Source organism: Microtus oregoni, unplaced genomic scaffold (assembly GCF_018167655.1).
Source record: "Microtus oregoni isolate MIOR12 unplaced genomic scaffold, Mior012 000036F_ref0000092, whole genome shotgun sequence".
In the NCBI taxonomy this organism is placed as follows: Eukaryota; Metazoa; Chordata; class Mammalia; order Rodentia; family Cricetidae; genus Microtus; species Microtus oregoni.
In genome coordinates, this window is record NW_024543095.1 from 23,365,677 (window position 1) to 23,382,608 (window position 16,932).

Sequence of the window (16,932 nt, forward strand, 5' to 3'; positions counted from 1 at the left end):
TTAAGATTTCAAAAGCCTATGTCAGGCCCACCTCTTTGCCTATGGATCATGGATCATGTGAGAGAGCTCTTAGCTACTGCTCCAGCACTACTCCTGCATGTACACTGCCTTGCTACCTGGCATGATAATAATGGACTAAACCTCTGAAACTGTAAGCAAGCCCCCAATTAAATGATTTCTTTGATAAGAGCTGCCTTGGTCATGGAGTCTCCTCACATCAGTGGAGCAGTGACATTATTCTTCATATCCTCTCTTAAAGGCTGTCCTCTCAGTGAAGACATTCTTGCCCCGTGGACAGGATTGGATCACTTCTTTCTCTCTGTCTGTTGTATGGGAAACCATAGAGTGCCCTCTTGTATGCCCTTGTGGGTTCTGCCCTCTCTAGCCCAGCTTCAAAAGTGCTCAGGTACTTCATACGTTTGGAGAATGGATAAATTAATGTTTGATTTAATGAATAATATGGGAACTCACAAACACTTAAAAAACTTTATTTATTTATTAAAATGTGAATAGTCATTACCCATCCCCTAACCACTTTCCATCCTGGGTTTATGTTTTATTTTAATAGAAAATTAAATGTTTCAGTTTTAGTATTCCCATGTTCTTCCAGAGATCATTTCAAGGATAGCCTGATGAAGGGGCCTAGGTAGTTTGCCTTCGGGTGACTGATGCCTGATCTCTTTACCAGAGGTTTTTGTTATAGTCATATTGTTTTCTACTAACAGGAGGAAACTTCAGCTATGTGTGCACAACTCATTTATTAGGTTGCCTTCAGCTAGTTCTTAGAAAACAATTTAAAAACCCATTGCCTTATCAGTTTATTGAGGAAAAAGTGTATTCTGAATTTTCTTGGCTAGCATGTATACAGAAATACCCACCTTTGTAGTCAGAAAGCAAATTGTTCATACTTGTTAGGTGCTTGTGAAACAATCTCCTGCAATCAAGTAATAGCACTGCTGTGTCATCTTGAATAATCTACATTAACCACGATAGTTTCATATGGATTTCTGTTATAGCTGCATGTTTTTTAAATGTTCTTTTGGTGAGTCTTTGTTTGTTTCAATGCAGTCATTTATTGAGATCTTAGTTGTTGTTGCTGTTGATTTTCTCAAGCTTAAGGTGCTGGCAGACTTGGTTCCTGGTGGAGGCCCTCTCCTTGGCTCGCAGGTGTCCCCCGAGTGATCTGACTTGACTCAGTGGGGGAATGAAGTGCTGATCTCTCTTCTTCTTGTAAACACTGATATCCTCATGAATCCTCCCTAATAAATTCATTTATCCTGATTAATCCTGTAGAAATTCCACATATAAATATCAGAACCACTGTAACGTGAACTTAGGGAAAGAAATGTTTGGTCCATAAAAATTCCCCCAAATTTGACAATTTTTTTTATGTCTTAACAAACATGAAATATATTATAATTTTCTGTTGTGATACCTTTTTAGTTATGGAATAGTTATAATTAAGTGCTATAATGTCCAACTATTTTGATTTTTTTATATTATTAATTGTTTACTTTTAGTTTCTTTCTGTTCTGATAGTATACTTGGTAATATACTTTGAATATATAAAATTTTTAAGGGGAACTTATTCAGAAGGTATCTTAGTAAGTGTTCCATTTATACTTAGATTGAATGTTTATACTCTCCTGGGACATGATGTCCTACACATGTCTGTTTGGTGAGCCTTTTTGATGACTTAAGCATGTCAGCTGTTTCTCTACTGGTTTTATGTCTATAATTTTATCAATTCCTCAGAGCAATGTCAAAATCTAAACTATAATTGTGAAAGTATTTATTTCCCTTTTCTTTTCTTTCTGTTGCCCAAGGTAGTCCTTACTCTAAGTGTGAGAGGCAGCAGAAAGTAATTGTCTTCTAAGCTAAAGATGAGGAGATGGGCTGAGGTGGTAGAGGCTGAAGAGATTTTTGTTTAGATACTGACTGTGAATCCCTGATAAAGATTGATCTGTGGCTAGTCTCAAAATATAGTGCTGGGTGCTGGGGTTAAGGTGTGCACCGTTGTGCCTGGCGGGAAAGATGCTTTGACTTGAGATGAAGACAGTTTGGTTTGTGTTGCAGTGTCATCTTCCCTTCCCTCCACCATTCCTAGCTATTTGTATGTAAATGAGGGAAGACTTCCTCTTAGTTCTTGAAAGAACTTGGAACTCCGTGTCTGCTGGTTATTACAGATTCCCACATTTTTCTTCCATCTTTTCTCTTCTTGGAATTAAAAACTATATGAGACTACAATTTTATTTTTATTTTTCAGGGGTTTTTTGGTGGTTTGGACTGAACATAAGGATGATCATAGGGTTGTTTTAAATTTTAGAAGTCCCCCCTCTTTTTTTCTATCTGCTTTTTGCTTTTTATTTTTGAGATTATAATATAACTACAACATTTCTCCCTTTCCTTTCCTCTCTCTGAACTCTCCCATCTATTTGCCCCAGTCTCCTTCAAACCCACGGCCTCTTTTTTCATTGTTACTTCCTGTGTCGATGTATATTTATGCACATATGTATTTCTAAATATATCCAGCTCAGTCCATATGTGACTTATGTTTTCAGGGTGACCATTTGGCACTGGACAATTAGTGTGCTCTTCCCTGGATAAGTGCTCCTAGCCCTCCTCAGTAGCCTGTAGTTCTTTGTAAGGTTGAAGTGTGTTGTAGATGTGTCCATTGGGGTAGGGCTTCACAAGTCAGCATTTTGATTGGCTGTGGTTTCCTGTAAGGCGTTAACAATGAAAAGATATTATTAAAACACTTAGAAAATAATTGGAGTTTATTTTTCTCTAAAAGCAGATGTTAGATTTTTGTCTCTTTTCTCATGATGCCAAGGACCTAGTATGCAAGGAACTAAACAGTTTGCTTCAAATCACTTTCTTTTGCTTTTTAAATTTATTTTTATTTTACTTTGTGTGTATGGGTATTTTGCGTACACATATGTGTGTGCCACATGTTTGCCTGGCGACCACAGAAGCCAAAATTCCTGAACTAGGGTTAGCTGCCATGTGGGTAATGAGAAATGAACCTGGGTTTTCTGCAAGAGCAGCCAGTGCTCTTAACTGCTGCGCTACTGCTCCAGATTCTCAAATCAGTTTCTTAAGTCCGTGAAAGTAGAACTGCTTTTTAAACAAAGATTTATTTATTAATTATGTATACATTGTTCTGTCTTCATGTATCCCTGCAAGTCCAGAAGAGGGCACCAGATCTTATTACAGATGGTTGTGAGCCAACATGTGGTTACTGGGAATTGAACTCAGGACCTCTGGAAGAGCTGTCAGTTTTCTTAGCCCCTGAGCCATCTCTCCAACCCCTAGAACTTTTTTTTACCAAGTAGGTTAATGCAATGCTTAAAATAAAATATTGGTATTCTAAATTTTAGCTCTTACAGGGGCATTTTCTTTAGCAAACTGTACATTTAAAAGGGGCTATTTTTAAGTTTTTAATAGAGCTGCTAAATTGAAATTGTATTACACTAACCACAACTTCAGTGTTTGGGGCAAAAATGCTCACTTGACTTCTTTAACTCTGGAACACTCTAGAGACAAGGTAAAGATGATTTGACTTTTACATTAATCTTTTTAAGCAATTATTTTCTGTGTGTTACTCTGAAACTCTATAGTGTGGTTTCTTTGCTCCTATGCCCAACTTGAGAAACCCCAGTTTTAAAGGCTAATGCCATCCCAGACTTCCAATATATGTTTCTTTTTTATCTTCCTCATCTTGCCAGTCCTTCTCTTTTTCCTTATTTAGTGAACTCTATCATTACGAATCTCAATTTCCCCCTAAGCTTTGCTGGACTCTGTCCAGTTCTCCACCGTTCTACTCCCTGTCTATTACTCTCTATAAGGAAAAAGGAGGGGAACAGACCATGACTAAGTGTGCTTTTCAGACTCGACCTGGCTCTTCTTTCCTGCCTTCCCAAGCCATCACTGTTATACTGCAGTGGTAACGGTGTCCATTAAGCATAGATTGTACTGCGTGACAAACTGAAAACTGGTTGCTTGGTCATAGTTTTCAGCAGGAAGATTTTGTAGCTGGTAACTTAATTAACGAATCTAGCTGAATATTTGGGTCTTTGTTCAGTTTGTCATAGTGTACAGTAGCAGCTCATCCTTGTATTTCTTTTCTACTCAAATTCTATTAAATTAGAGAAAATCTTTCATAGAATGTATGATCAGCTTTCCCCCTAATTTTTCAGTCCCCTTTATTTGTCTCTAGCTTGCAGAGAACTCTAAAATGCAGATCTTATTCTTCAGTCTTAGCCCATGGCCTCCAGTCAAATTCAGAGTTTTGTTCTTGGTTAGACCTCTTTAGAAAGTTTTTTTTTTTTCTGTATCCATTTTGTACCTGTAGCTGTTAATACTTCTTCGTGTCTAGAATGCAGTCACAAGGATAAACATCATTGTATACTGGTGTTATTTATGTTAAAGAAGCCAACCTTCCCCAGGCATCTGCTGCACAGACGTAAAAAGGTTGTTCCAATTTTTGACTGCCAGAGAAACCGAGTGTTGTCACAACAAAGTTGACAAACAGCCCCCCCAAAGTCCTCAAGAAGTAGTGACTTCATACTGCTGGAAACTCAGAATCAGGAAAGGACTGTACATCTTTGATGAGGGGCTTCTGCCTTGACTCTGTGCATCCCTGTGTCGAGAATGGATCATCTTACGAAGGGCTCACTTAAGCTTTAGTTAGTGTTGGCGAGAATGCAGATTTGAAATCTCTCTGGTCCCTGGCAGGTTGCTTCCTAGTGGAGCTGGACTGTGTTCCACTGTAGCTGGGTCTTTTGACTGACTTTGGTAAGACTGACTCCCAGGAAACCCCAGCATCCTCCTTTGCCTGGCGCCACTGGGCCGGCCACCCGCCCTCCCTTTCTTCTCCCGCCCTCACTTCCCCACCACCTTTCTATTCCTCACTTGAACTGACTGCCAGAGTTCACAGACAGCTGGGTAGAGAGTGGCTAAGTCGCCCAGCTGCCCGGGAAGCTTGGCGGCCAGGCTGAGGGAAGGAAGCATCGGCTCTCTTTGAAGGTCGGCTGCCAGTGAATCTCAGGCAGCTGGACTTCAAAGGGGGCACCGACGGGCTTTCCCTCCTGTCTAGGCAGGTCATTCCATGGCACTGTGCTTCCGGCACTGGCATGGTGGTTTTCAAGTTCCCCTTCAACTAAAGAGCTGAATTGGGAACCACACTTATGCTCACATTTATAGTCTAAATTCCCACCCTATGTTACCTCAAAACTGAAGAGCTGGAGGAGAAAAATTAATAAATATCCCACATGGTGGGATTTCCTCATTGCCAACCTTTCTTTTCTGTTACTTACCAAATTTTCAGTTACTTCAGAGACTTCCTATGATCTTCAGAAAACACTGCTTGCTGCTCGCTTGTGGAACAAATTAGAACTGTGGGTGGTGGTTTTATCGCTTTCTAGGAGGGGATGTGGTGCTCAGCTGCTGTGCCACCCTCTGCTCTCTGCACTTCCCTAGTCTCACCTCCCAGTTTCCTTGTTCTGACAGAGAAGTAGCCTAGGAGGGATGCTGCATAAGCGTCTAGGCCCTCTGTAGTCAGCTGAGTGTCGGGAGGAGCCTGGACATCTAGCCCTGCCTTATTATGCAGCCATTGTCACTGGAAATCAGTGATGGTAGCACCGGCAGCACTGATGAGACAGTGCAGTAACAGGTTTAATAGATGCCGGTGTGTAGCTCACAAAAGACCTCTGCAGTCAACTAGCTACTATTACTATATCATCTAGCTCCCATTGACTGGGAAAGACGAAGGGAACAAGTGGCTGCTGTTGTTCTTGCTTATTTTATTGTCTGTGTTTGGACAAAAGACAGTTTCTGTATTAGACTGATAAATCTATAATGGTGTAAAGTAATGTATTACTTAGTTTGAAGGAGGAGCAGTTAGTTTATGTTATCAGTCTCTTGTTACTCTACTTGCCCTGGGGCTTTAAGGAGACTGAATTCACTACAAGGGCTACAAAGGGCTAGTCCCATTGTACTGTCCCATACATACCCAAAGAAACGTGGTAACCTTTCAGAAAGCACTTATTTGAATGGATGGTATATTTTCTGGAGCCAGAGTCAGTATTCGACTTTTTACTCTTTGACAGTTTCTTGTCATTTGTGGATGGGTAAGTTGTCTTGTTGGTGAAATGAGATAATTATGTGTAATTCAGAGAGGATGAAGGATGAAACTAGAAACTAGTGTTGCTGGCCCGAGTAGCAACATATTCATTAAATGTAACTGCTGTTTTTATTATCATCATAATTTTGTTATTATTGCCCCCACCAGTATAATAAATTAAGACTATTTTTAAATTATAAGGAAGCCTTCATTTGACCCAGCAATGATTTAATAAGCAGAGGGCTTTTCCTTAAGGATTATGTTGTTTCTAATCAACAAACCAGTGTGTCTGGGGCCAAATAGTTTACCATCTCTTGTTGTGGATGTTGTTTTGTGGGTTTTCTGTTTTTTGACACACATCGGTGTCCATTTGCCCATGTATTGTATTTGTCCATGCTATTCAGCAGAAGCAAAAGGTTGTGACAAGAATCTGTGGTCTTCATAGACTAAAATAGTTATTAGTTGGTCCTTTCCAGAGAAGTTTGCTGACCCTTGTCTAAGATGTGTGTTTTTCCACTTACGGACCCGAGAATACTAGTTCAATCTATGCTGGTATATGTTATCTGAAAAAATAGTTCCATCATCAAATAAACTTTGGAAAATGTTAAAGGGGTTGATTTATTCCAGGACGATTACTTAAAAGACTCTGGTTTTTAATATACTGATGTGTATTGTGAATCTTCAAGACAAGGCCATGGTATGCAAATAAACTCCAGTTTCCCAGGCTTACTTGGCTGTGGCCCTCCGATATGATGATATTACACAAAACATCGTCTGGGAAACCCTGTGCTTGGGCTGTCTCTGGAAGGGCTTTCCTAAATCATTCCTCTTGGTGATTTAGGTGATGTCCTCATTTGGAGACTATAGAAGACTGTGAAATTCTATAATGGTTACCCCATTTCTTTCTAATAAAAATTGTATTTGTTTAAAATCAAAACAGCAAAATATGCCAGATATTTAAATAATCTAATCAGACATTATCCCCACCTTTAAATGACTCTATATGATGTCTCAAGATTATAAAACAAAGTCTCAAAGTCCAAGAAAAGACAAGCTGTTTACTTCATGCCGTCTTAAAAATTTAAAAGTACAAATCCTTTGTTGGGCTTTTTTTTTCCAAGCACATTTCTGAAACATAAATCTAGAGTACCTAACTGGTATACCAACTGATCTCAGCTAGGGTTTATAAGAGGGGAGATTAATGTGAAGGTAACTTCTGCCCTGGCCATAAGGGGTTTGTTTTATAGACTAAAGTAAACACCTTGAATTTCAAGTTGCAAGCACACAGGGAGCCAGAAGATTCCAGAGCACTGGCGTCATCTTCTGCCTATGACTCACATATCTCAGTGGCTGAGCTTTCTCCTGCAGCTGCAGCTTCCAGCTGGCCACCAGATAGAGCCCTAGGTAGTCATACCCTGCAGTCACCTGGTCTGAGATGACCGAACAGGATAATTGCGACATAGTCTGGTTGTGAATGAAGGCTGGACTGTCCCTTTGCCAAACACAGATGAAAAATAAATGCTGAGTCATAGTTGTTTTCTGTGGGGTCACAGTGGCTATAATAGTGAACCTTGGACTAAGTGAGAACCCTATTGGGAAATGCAACCCTACTCATTAATACATTCTTTGTTCTCTGTCATATATGAGCTACTTGTCAGTGGCTCCGTGCCAGTGCTTAAGCACTTGGTTGCCCACCATACCTGATGCAACGATGGACTTAGAACTGTAGTAAATGCTTCATGAAAGAGTAGTGCAGAGTCATGCATGGTTCCCCTTTCCCACCTGCTTCATCATTTCAAGAAGATCTCATGTCTTGTCTTTATTTATTCTTGCTGTATATACAAAGGGCCCTCAGTAAATGTTATTGCATGTAAATGTGGATCCTAAATTTTTCATTATTTTATTTTACAGTATGGGGAATGATAAATGGACTGTTGGGTCTCTCTCTCTCTCTCTCTCTCTCTCTCTCTCTCTCTCTCTCTCGTGTGTGTGTGTGATATGTACATAACTGTGTAGACTTGTACATGCCTAGCAGTCAGAGGAGGGCATCCAGGAAGCTCCAAGGGTTCTCCTGTCTCTGCTGCCTCCATTATTGGGTTACAGTCATTCAAAGGACAGTACCTGGCATTTGTGTGGATGCTGGAATCCAAAGTTCCCTCCTTATGTTTCAACAGAAATCACTTTTAACCCTTGTATCATCTCTGTAGCCCTGTTACTGTCTTTATCTTTAAAAGAAAGAAAAGGGGAGTGATGAATGGGAAGAGGGAAGGAAGGTTTGATCTCTGTTTCATTCTTGATTGATTGAACCAAGGAAACATTAGTGAGGCACGTTTTGGAGTGTCTCAGAGGGAGGGCCTTTACAGATAGGGTTAACAGAGGAACAGAGACTGAATGTGCACATAAGATTGAATGAAAGGTTAAAATGGATAAATCCTCTGAGCACTGGCATTGCCCTTTTTCCTATCCTAATCCTCCCAGATGTGAGCAAGCTCCTAGAGTCACATCTGTGAGCTGCTTCTGTTGCCATGGGTTTCCTTGATATGATGGACTATAGTCTCAAATTATGAGCCATGATAAATCCTCCCTTGTCTAAGTTGCTTCTTATTAGATATGTGGTCACAGTAATAAGTAACTAAAGCAGAAGGGAAAATAGAGAAAGCATGGCGGTTTTGAACATAGCCATCCTTATCTGAAGAACTAGAAACCAGGACAACTGTGAAGCTACTATGGGGTATATTGTTTCCATGCTCAAAAGTTCATGTGTTCACAAATTTGTTTGCTTTATGAGTGTAAGCACTGTGATGTGCAATAACATACTGTGTTCTAAGAGTCTCTTTGGGGTGGGTTCTCAGGGTTCACATGCATGCCCGGGAAAGAAACAATTGGCCCCTGACCCACTTGAAAGAAAAGGTCAGAAATATGGGGTAGGGTTTATCTAGTACCATGAAGAAAAGCACCATAAGGCCAATCCTGTGTCAACCAAGGATGAGCTCTCTCCAAACAGTCTCTTTTCTTATTTTTTTTATCATCCATATTGCATCGTGTTACTCGTTATCAAAGAGTGAATAAAAGAAATGGCTATAATTAATTGGACACAAACTATATTCCTAGAGACAGTGAATATATGAAGCTAACCATGGTCAGGATTAGCAAACATTGCTAGAGTGAATTCTACTACTGCAGGTAGGCACAAAACAGGCAATAGAAAGGTGCCATGACTTGTTTAAAGTGTGAGACATGGTAAAGGCCAACTAACTTGAGCTGAAAGGAGATAGGACTATTTAATGCTGAATACTGTTTGGCAAAATGTTAAATAGAGAAGAATTCTGAGAAAATTGTGTGGCATCATACAATACTTCTGTCTAGACCAGCATGACTGATTTCTGCTGGGCTGTGTATTGCATCTGTGGTTAACTAGAGATTAAATCAGTACTAGGTGGTTTAGGATGGCTCACTCATCTAGACCCCTTACCTACATGTCTACTGATATTAAGGCAGTGGTTCTCAACCTTCCTAATGCTGCAACCCTTTAATACTGTTCCTCATGTTTTGGTGAGCCCTAACCGTTATTTTCATTGCTACTTCATGACTGCAATTTTTCTACTGTTATGAATCATAATGCAAATATTTGATATACAGGATATCTGATATGAAACCCATGTGAAAGGGTCTGTTAACTCCAAAGGGGTTGTGACCTACAGGTTGAGAACTTCTGTGTTAAGGGGCTAATTGAGCACACGTCTCAGATCATGATGTTTTTCTTGCCCATTGACTGGGCTCCAAAAGTAAACAAAACAGTGCATTCATGCCTTTACTGACCGTTGCTTGTTTTGCTTCCTAACGTCTGTGCATATTAGGGTCCTCTGGGAAGCAGATGCTAAGGCAGTGTTAGACATTTCAGAAATCTATTGTTAAAATGCCAATGGAGGGGGGGGATGAGAAGGAGCTGAAAGAGGCTGATAGTTTCCAAGTACAGGTGGTGATGCAGGCCCTTAGGAAAAACTCTGGAAGGGGGGGGATAATGATCAATTTTGTCATTTAGATAAAGTGGGGACATGATCCCAATAGCTTTAGAAGCAAATACAAAAATAGTTGTTATTTTATATCAGTCAGGCCTTGCTAAAAATGTCTTCTGCTAGGATGTATTGCTTCTTTGTTGTTGCAAGTAAATTTTGTTAAAGCCTTCCTTTTTTTTTTTTTTTTAAGGAACAAGACTATAATCAGGTGAAATTAGTATTTTACCTAAGATGTATATAATTGTCTGGATGATAAAATCAAATGTTCTTTTGCACACAATTTGTCTTATTTGAATATAAGAGTGGGTTACACTTGCTTGTGTTTACTTGCAGGTTCACCCCAAATTCCACTATAAACAGGCTCATGACCCTGGCACAGATACTTCTTGTGTGGCTTTTTCCTATGATGGTAATGTCCTTGCCTCTCGTGGAGGTAGGTAAACAGCTCTTTTTGATGTGTTTCTATACATAAGAAGAATCCTTAACTCTTAAATGTCAGACAAATGTCTTAATGCTTACTAAAGTTAACTGTGCCTTGTTAATGTATCTTTGCCAGTCAGATTCTTTTTTAATTAAAATGTGTTTTCAACTTGGCAACATTGTCTGTATCAAAATTTACTAATTGGTCTTGCAAGATGGCTCAGCAATTAAAGTGCTTGCTGCCAAGCCTGGTGACCTAAGGATTATTCGATTCCTAGAGCTCACATGGTAGAAGGAGAAAACAGCTTTACGAAGTTGTCCTTTGGCGTCTGTGTGCAAGCTTTAGCATGCTTTTGTATGTACGTGCAATAGATAATTAATTCATGCGTGCATAAATAACAAATGTAAAAGTATTATCAACCAAAGTTTAGAAACTATGTTTTTTCTTTAGATTTTTATTTTATCGCTCAAGTGTGAATTCAATAGGCTTGCTTCAAGCTTTTGATTTGTTTGACGCCTAAAGATGCTGCTTGTTTGACAGATGTATATGAACATTCCCAGTTATCTTCCTCTATTTGTTCTCTCTTGCTTTATCATTTCGTGCCTGCTATTTCAAATGTTGTGTGGTACTCTTTCTACTGTCTGAGTTCAAACATCACCACAGTTTAGTTTTGGGGGTCAGGGGTTTTATAATTAGCTGCTTTCCACTCTATTTTATTCTGTATTATTGTATTCTAACCTAGATATGGTTACATGTTGGGTATTCCTGATTTGTTCCTGATTTGTATGCTACGTCCGTCTCACATGAATAAGGGCTGTGTCTAGCCGAGGGGTAGACGGTAGCTGGGCAGCCTGTGAACTATAAATTATGGAGCATGTCTGCGGATTTCTGAGCTGACTCTTGACAATGCAGTAACATTCCAAAGTCAGGGACAGAATGGGCTTTATTAACTCTCCAATCTCTCTTTCAACTGATCCTGATTCCTTCTTGGACCCAAAGGGCCAAGGCCAGTCTTAGGCTGTGGGTACTTGGGAGAAAGGACAGCAGACATTACTTATATGAGCTTGACTCTTGTTCTAGTTAGGAGTTTGTGAGTAGCCCTATAGAAATATAAAAATGGTATCCTTATAAGAATGTTCATTACTCTTTAAGCAGTTTGGAAAAGTAGTACTTTTCCAGCAAAACGAAGACTAATAGCCACAAGTTGAATTACTCAGGGAGGCAAGAAATAATATGGCCTACCTCAAGTCAGATTACTCTGGGGGGCAAGGAATAACATGGCCTACCTCATTAATGTTGATAGATCATTCTACCCACATACTAATGGGAAAGATAATCTGTTGTGAGCTGAACTATTTCCAGGCCTGATGGTTCTGAAATTAGGCTTTCCCAAGAAAGCCGGTTGTACTCAGCATACCACAGGGATCTACCATCTGCTCTAATGTGGTTCTTTGGTGGAAGTTCTGCAGAGTTGCCGGCAGATGCTAATCAATCTGGAAAGTAATTGCTAGAAGGATGACTAAGCATCATATAATTTTATACTATTTTTGCAACTGCTATTGCCTTTTCAAACTCCCTAAACAAATAAAAAAGGGAAATGTGCTTCGGTGCACTTCGGTTTTCCCTTCTTTCCCCTTGATTCATCTTTCTTTACTTCTTCCCATCCTCCCTTTTTTATAGTTATATATTGTTTAGCAAACCTTAAGCTGGCATGAGTTCTTTTGTACAAAATTCACTTGTCTTTTGTCCCCTTCATTCCTCAATTAGGTGATGATACACTAAAATTATGGGACGTCAGACAATTTAATAAGCCATTATTTTCAGCCTCAGACCTTCCCACCTTGTTCCCAATGTAAGTCGTAGTTTCTTTTCTAAGTTAAAACAACTTTTTCATGTGTGTGATGTTTTGCGATTTGTATGCCTATGTACCACACATGTGCCTGGTAACCGAGAAGGCTAAATGAGAACACTAGATCCCCTATATCTGGAGTTATAGATGTTTGTGGACAACAATATGGATACTGAGAATTGAACCTGGGTCCTCTAGAAGAGCAGCCAGTGCTCTTAAACATTGAGTCATCCTCCAGGCCCACAAGCACAAGTAGCATATTTTGTTATTTGATCAGCATAGGTGAACAATTTCTTTAATGTTAATTTGCATCAAGTATTTTAATCTTCTAGGAAAGGGATTTGATAAGTACTTTTTTTAATTTTGCATATTTGTTTTGAAGATAAATTATGTCAATTTGTCCCTGATTTTATATGTATATTTGTTATATACACACAGAGCTCTTTATGTTATTGACACTGTTTTGTCAGGAATGACCAAGCATAGTTATCTCCAGTCTACTACGTCTGGCAACTGAAGCTTTCAAAGATTATTCTGAGGCAGCTGAGGTGGGATTTAACCTCTAAGTCCTATAATTGGTGCCTAGGAAACGGTTTCTATTTTGGAAGAAGTGAAACTTTACATCTGTGTTAAATAATGACCAACCGGAAGGTTCAAATGAGAGAAACCGTGTGATAGTAGAGCGCCCACGCCAGCACAGCCCACGGCCTGTGCGTTAGCTGTTAAAAAGTAAACCTACCAGCAATCGCCAGTTTAGAACAGATGAGGGGTTTAGAGCCATTACACCTGCTGAAACAATGCCGACCCCATAGCTTCTCTGCATAACGTGTAGAATATCCACAATAAAGAACTGCAGAGTCAAAGACAGCAGCTTGTTTCCAGCAGCGCAGCTTCCTTCTCTTGTGGAGCTTGACTTGGTGTGACTGACACCGTTTGGAGGTGACAGCAGGGACGGGGCAGTACAAGCAGTTTTGTAGTGGCCACAGCTAATAGGACTTCATCAGATGTGTGTGTCTGTCTGTAGATACTCCGTATTGCATGTTTCTCACACTCTCTTTACATTACAACATGTCATGGTATGGAAATTAAAAGCAGACTCTGAAGTCAGACTGCCTACATTTGAGTCCCAGATGTATCCCATTCTTGTGTGTTAATGAGCAAGGCTTAGTTAACCTCTCTGTTAGTACAGTGAGGAGGACTTCTAACCTATAACGTTATTGTAAAGATTAAGCAAATTATTTAAAACGCCTGATGTGTAGGGATTAGCTTTTTTTATGGGGATGTTTGTGTGTTTTTAGTTCTCGCATTATCGCTACACTGCTGTCGGAGCCCTGGGTTTATACTTGTCGTCTCTTTTGTGTGTAGGACTGACTGCTGTTTCAGTCCTGATGATAAACTCATAGTCACTGGGACCTCTGTTCAAAGGGGATGTGGCAACGGCAAACTTGTCTTCTTCGAGCGCAGGACTTTCCAAAGGGTTTATGAGATCGACATCACAGATGCGGTATGTTCCTTCTTTTTCTCTCTATTCTTGAATGAAGTGAAGTTAGCATCTCTTGTTTTGTTTTGAATAGAACACAAACTCTGGCCTTTATAGTAGTATAATGGTGGTTTCTTGTTCTAACATAAGACTTTTTGTTTTGTTTCGTTTTTGTTTTTTAAGACAGGGTTTCTCTGTGTTATAGCTCTTGCTGTTCTTCAGCTCTCTCTGTAGACCAGACTGGCCTCGAACTCACAGAGATCTGCTTGCCTCTGCCTCCCAAGCGCTGGGTTTAAAAGCATGAACCACCGTGCCCAGCCACTATAAGATTTTTTAGGACATTGTAGACTGACTGATCTACATTGTCCCCTTTCCCCCAGCATGACACTTTTTATAGACTCAGACTTTAGTCAGAAGTTCAGCTGAGCCTGTGTTGTTTTTCTCCTGGAACCAGACTAAGGAAGGATGAGGTTGGTCGTCATGCAGTGCATAAGAGGACTGGCCTACAACATGTGTGTTCCTGTGCAATTGTGAAGTGTTCTGCATGCGAAGGTCATAGCAATAAGAGAAGACTTAACATTACCCGGAACCTAATTTAGTATTCAGAAGTTTAAAACATTTACATTTGACTCTGGCATATTTTTTAAAAGACAAAGAACCTTTAGTTTTCCATGCGTATTTATATGAACACTAAAATCTTAGCATTCATTCATTTGTTCATTCATTCATTTGTATCCTGAGACTGGAGCTGTGTGGAACGTAATAATGATGAAGGTTCCAGGAAGAAAATTTGAATTCCTTAAAGGTGCATTTTATTATTTAGATGGTAAAGCAAATAATTGTAACTTTCTGAGTGTGAAATAGGGCAATTGATGTCTGTGCCTCTTTTCTCTGGCTCAAATCCTGAGTAATACCTCAACTCACACAGTGTTCCCCTGTTGCTTTCTCCAGTTGTTTCAGCTCTTTGTAAACAGTTGAGACAAATTATACACTTCAGTGATTCAGACAGTTGAACAACTGTGTTTAAACAAAGCTCATGTCTCAGATGTCTAGTGTTACTATATGTCTTAATGTGTAGGTCCCAAATTTGAAGCTGTACTGGACTTTATGTTACAAATGTGAAGTAGTGAGGAGACACACTCTTGATATACATTCAGGTTTTATGGAGTCTAATATCATGAAATGTGAAACTTGTTAGTGCTTGAAATACAATTTTTGGAGCCAACAAAAACACTAGATTCAAAGAGAAATAATTGTATTAATTTTAATCTCAAAAAGTAAAATTTCAGTATTTATAAAATTCCCCCAAAATGTTTAAAAAGTAAAATTATTACAGTTGGTTATTTCTGAATTAAGCTATACCTCTAAATGACTGTACGTTTCCTGTATTATTCTTGGTGTGGCATTTTTAAATTATAATTTAAGTTGAAATATAAAAACATTAAGAAAATGTAGGTAGGCCTGCACATTAGACATGCTTGGCTTCATTTATTTGTTGGAAGAACATACTGTTTACTCAGAAAATCTGTGTCTCATAATGTGATAATATTCTCTCTGCTGCTCTTCCTTTCCACGGCATTTCCATCACCTCATGGTATAGACTTATTTGTTCTTTATGTCTTTGATCAAGTTCTAAATCCCATGCGGGTAGAAACATTGTTTTCTTCTCTGTGGAATCCTTGGAGTTTGCTGCATAGATAATATTTGAAAAGTACAATCATGCATAGTGCAAAATAAAGTTGTGTCCTTGAAAGGTGAAGCAGGACAAAGGCTTTTTGAGTTACAGAGATTGAACTGGAATAAAGAAGTCATTTTATTTTGTAGCCGTTTAATTGAAAACAAGGAATGACACAGGAATGACCTAGGTTGTTGAAGTGAAAGGGCTAGATTTACCAGATTGGTGAGCATCTATATATGAAATGAGGTTTCTCACTTCAAATCTTAGTGAACATTTATGAGATAATAGTTTATCTTAAGACTAGGGATGTAGCTCAGTTGGTAGTATGCCTCCATAGGGGAATCCTGAGTTCAGTACCTAGAGCTGAATGGTATGGACTGGATGTGGTAGTGCATGTTTGTGATCCCAGCATTCAGTTTTGAGGTGAAGGCAGGAGATCAGGAATTCAAGGACTTTCTCAACTGTACTTGTCCGCTGCCAAAACAATCTTTTCTGTCTACCTGTGTCTGTACCTTTAGGAAAGACACTGAACCCTGTTTATTGATATGAAAATGTAAGTTTTTGTTTTATTTTGGGTTTACATTTTTACTACAGATGGGCAAATGAGTTTAGTGCATAAGAAGAAGTGCATACATTTTGGGAGCATCACTTATAATTCATAGCTGAAATGGTTACTGGCTGATGAGTTTGATAGGAAAGGGTATAGAAGAGTATAAAGATTACCCTTAAGTAACAACATACAAGAGGAGAGAGCAAACCAAGAGACACTAACAAAGGGAAAAGTTCATTAAATAAAATATACGTTATATTAGCACGAGTCATTTTGGAGAAGCAAAGAAGCAGATTTTCAGATCCATTTGGATAGATAGTTGAAGAGAGACATGGAGACAAGGACAAAACCACAGGGCTTGAAAAGGCCTCTGTAAATCATTGATTGATGGTGGTGATGAGGGTGCGTTAACATCAGACAGCCTCCGTGTCTGTTTATATAGTAGAATGTTAGGCTAAAGGGTTTAAACTGCCCTTTTGACCTGTTGCTTCAAGTTTTGGCTTCTTGGGAATGTAAGAAAATAAACACATCCCTTGGACTAGATAAAGCATGGACACTTTGCTAGAAGAGTCAAAAGGGAGTAAGGGACGACTGTTTTCATTGTATGATGTTTTGTCATCAAAGCCCCCAACACTCATTATTCTTTTAGTAATTCCATGATTCAGTATAGTGAGGAGATTCTTGTTGAGTTTTGCTTTTTATAAAAGGGAACATCTGATACTCTTAGCAGTAACAGTTGCTACTGTTAGTGAATATACAGGCAGTGGCATTTAATGTCTATCCTAGATGTTGTCCGTTCACCTTAGGGAAACAT

General features: G+C 39.2%; 1 protein-coding gene across 2 annotated transcripts in view; it reads left to right on the forward strand.

Moving 5' to 3' along the window:
* Wdr70 (WD repeat domain 70) overlaps window positions 1-16,932 on the forward strand; it is a 197,363-nt gene that overhangs the window by 148,865 nt on the left and 31,566 nt on the right. For both annotated transcript variants that reach the window (XM_041631318.1, XM_041631319.1), the window contains 3 exons: window positions 10,474-10,573; window positions 12,329-12,413; window positions 13,776-13,914. In XM_041631318.1, the coding sequence (XP_041487252.1) occupies window positions 10,474-10,573; window positions 12,329-12,413; window positions 13,776-13,914 (324 nt within the window). The remainder of the gene's footprint in view (window positions 1-10,473; window positions 10,574-12,328; window positions 12,414-13,775; window positions 13,915-16,932) is intronic.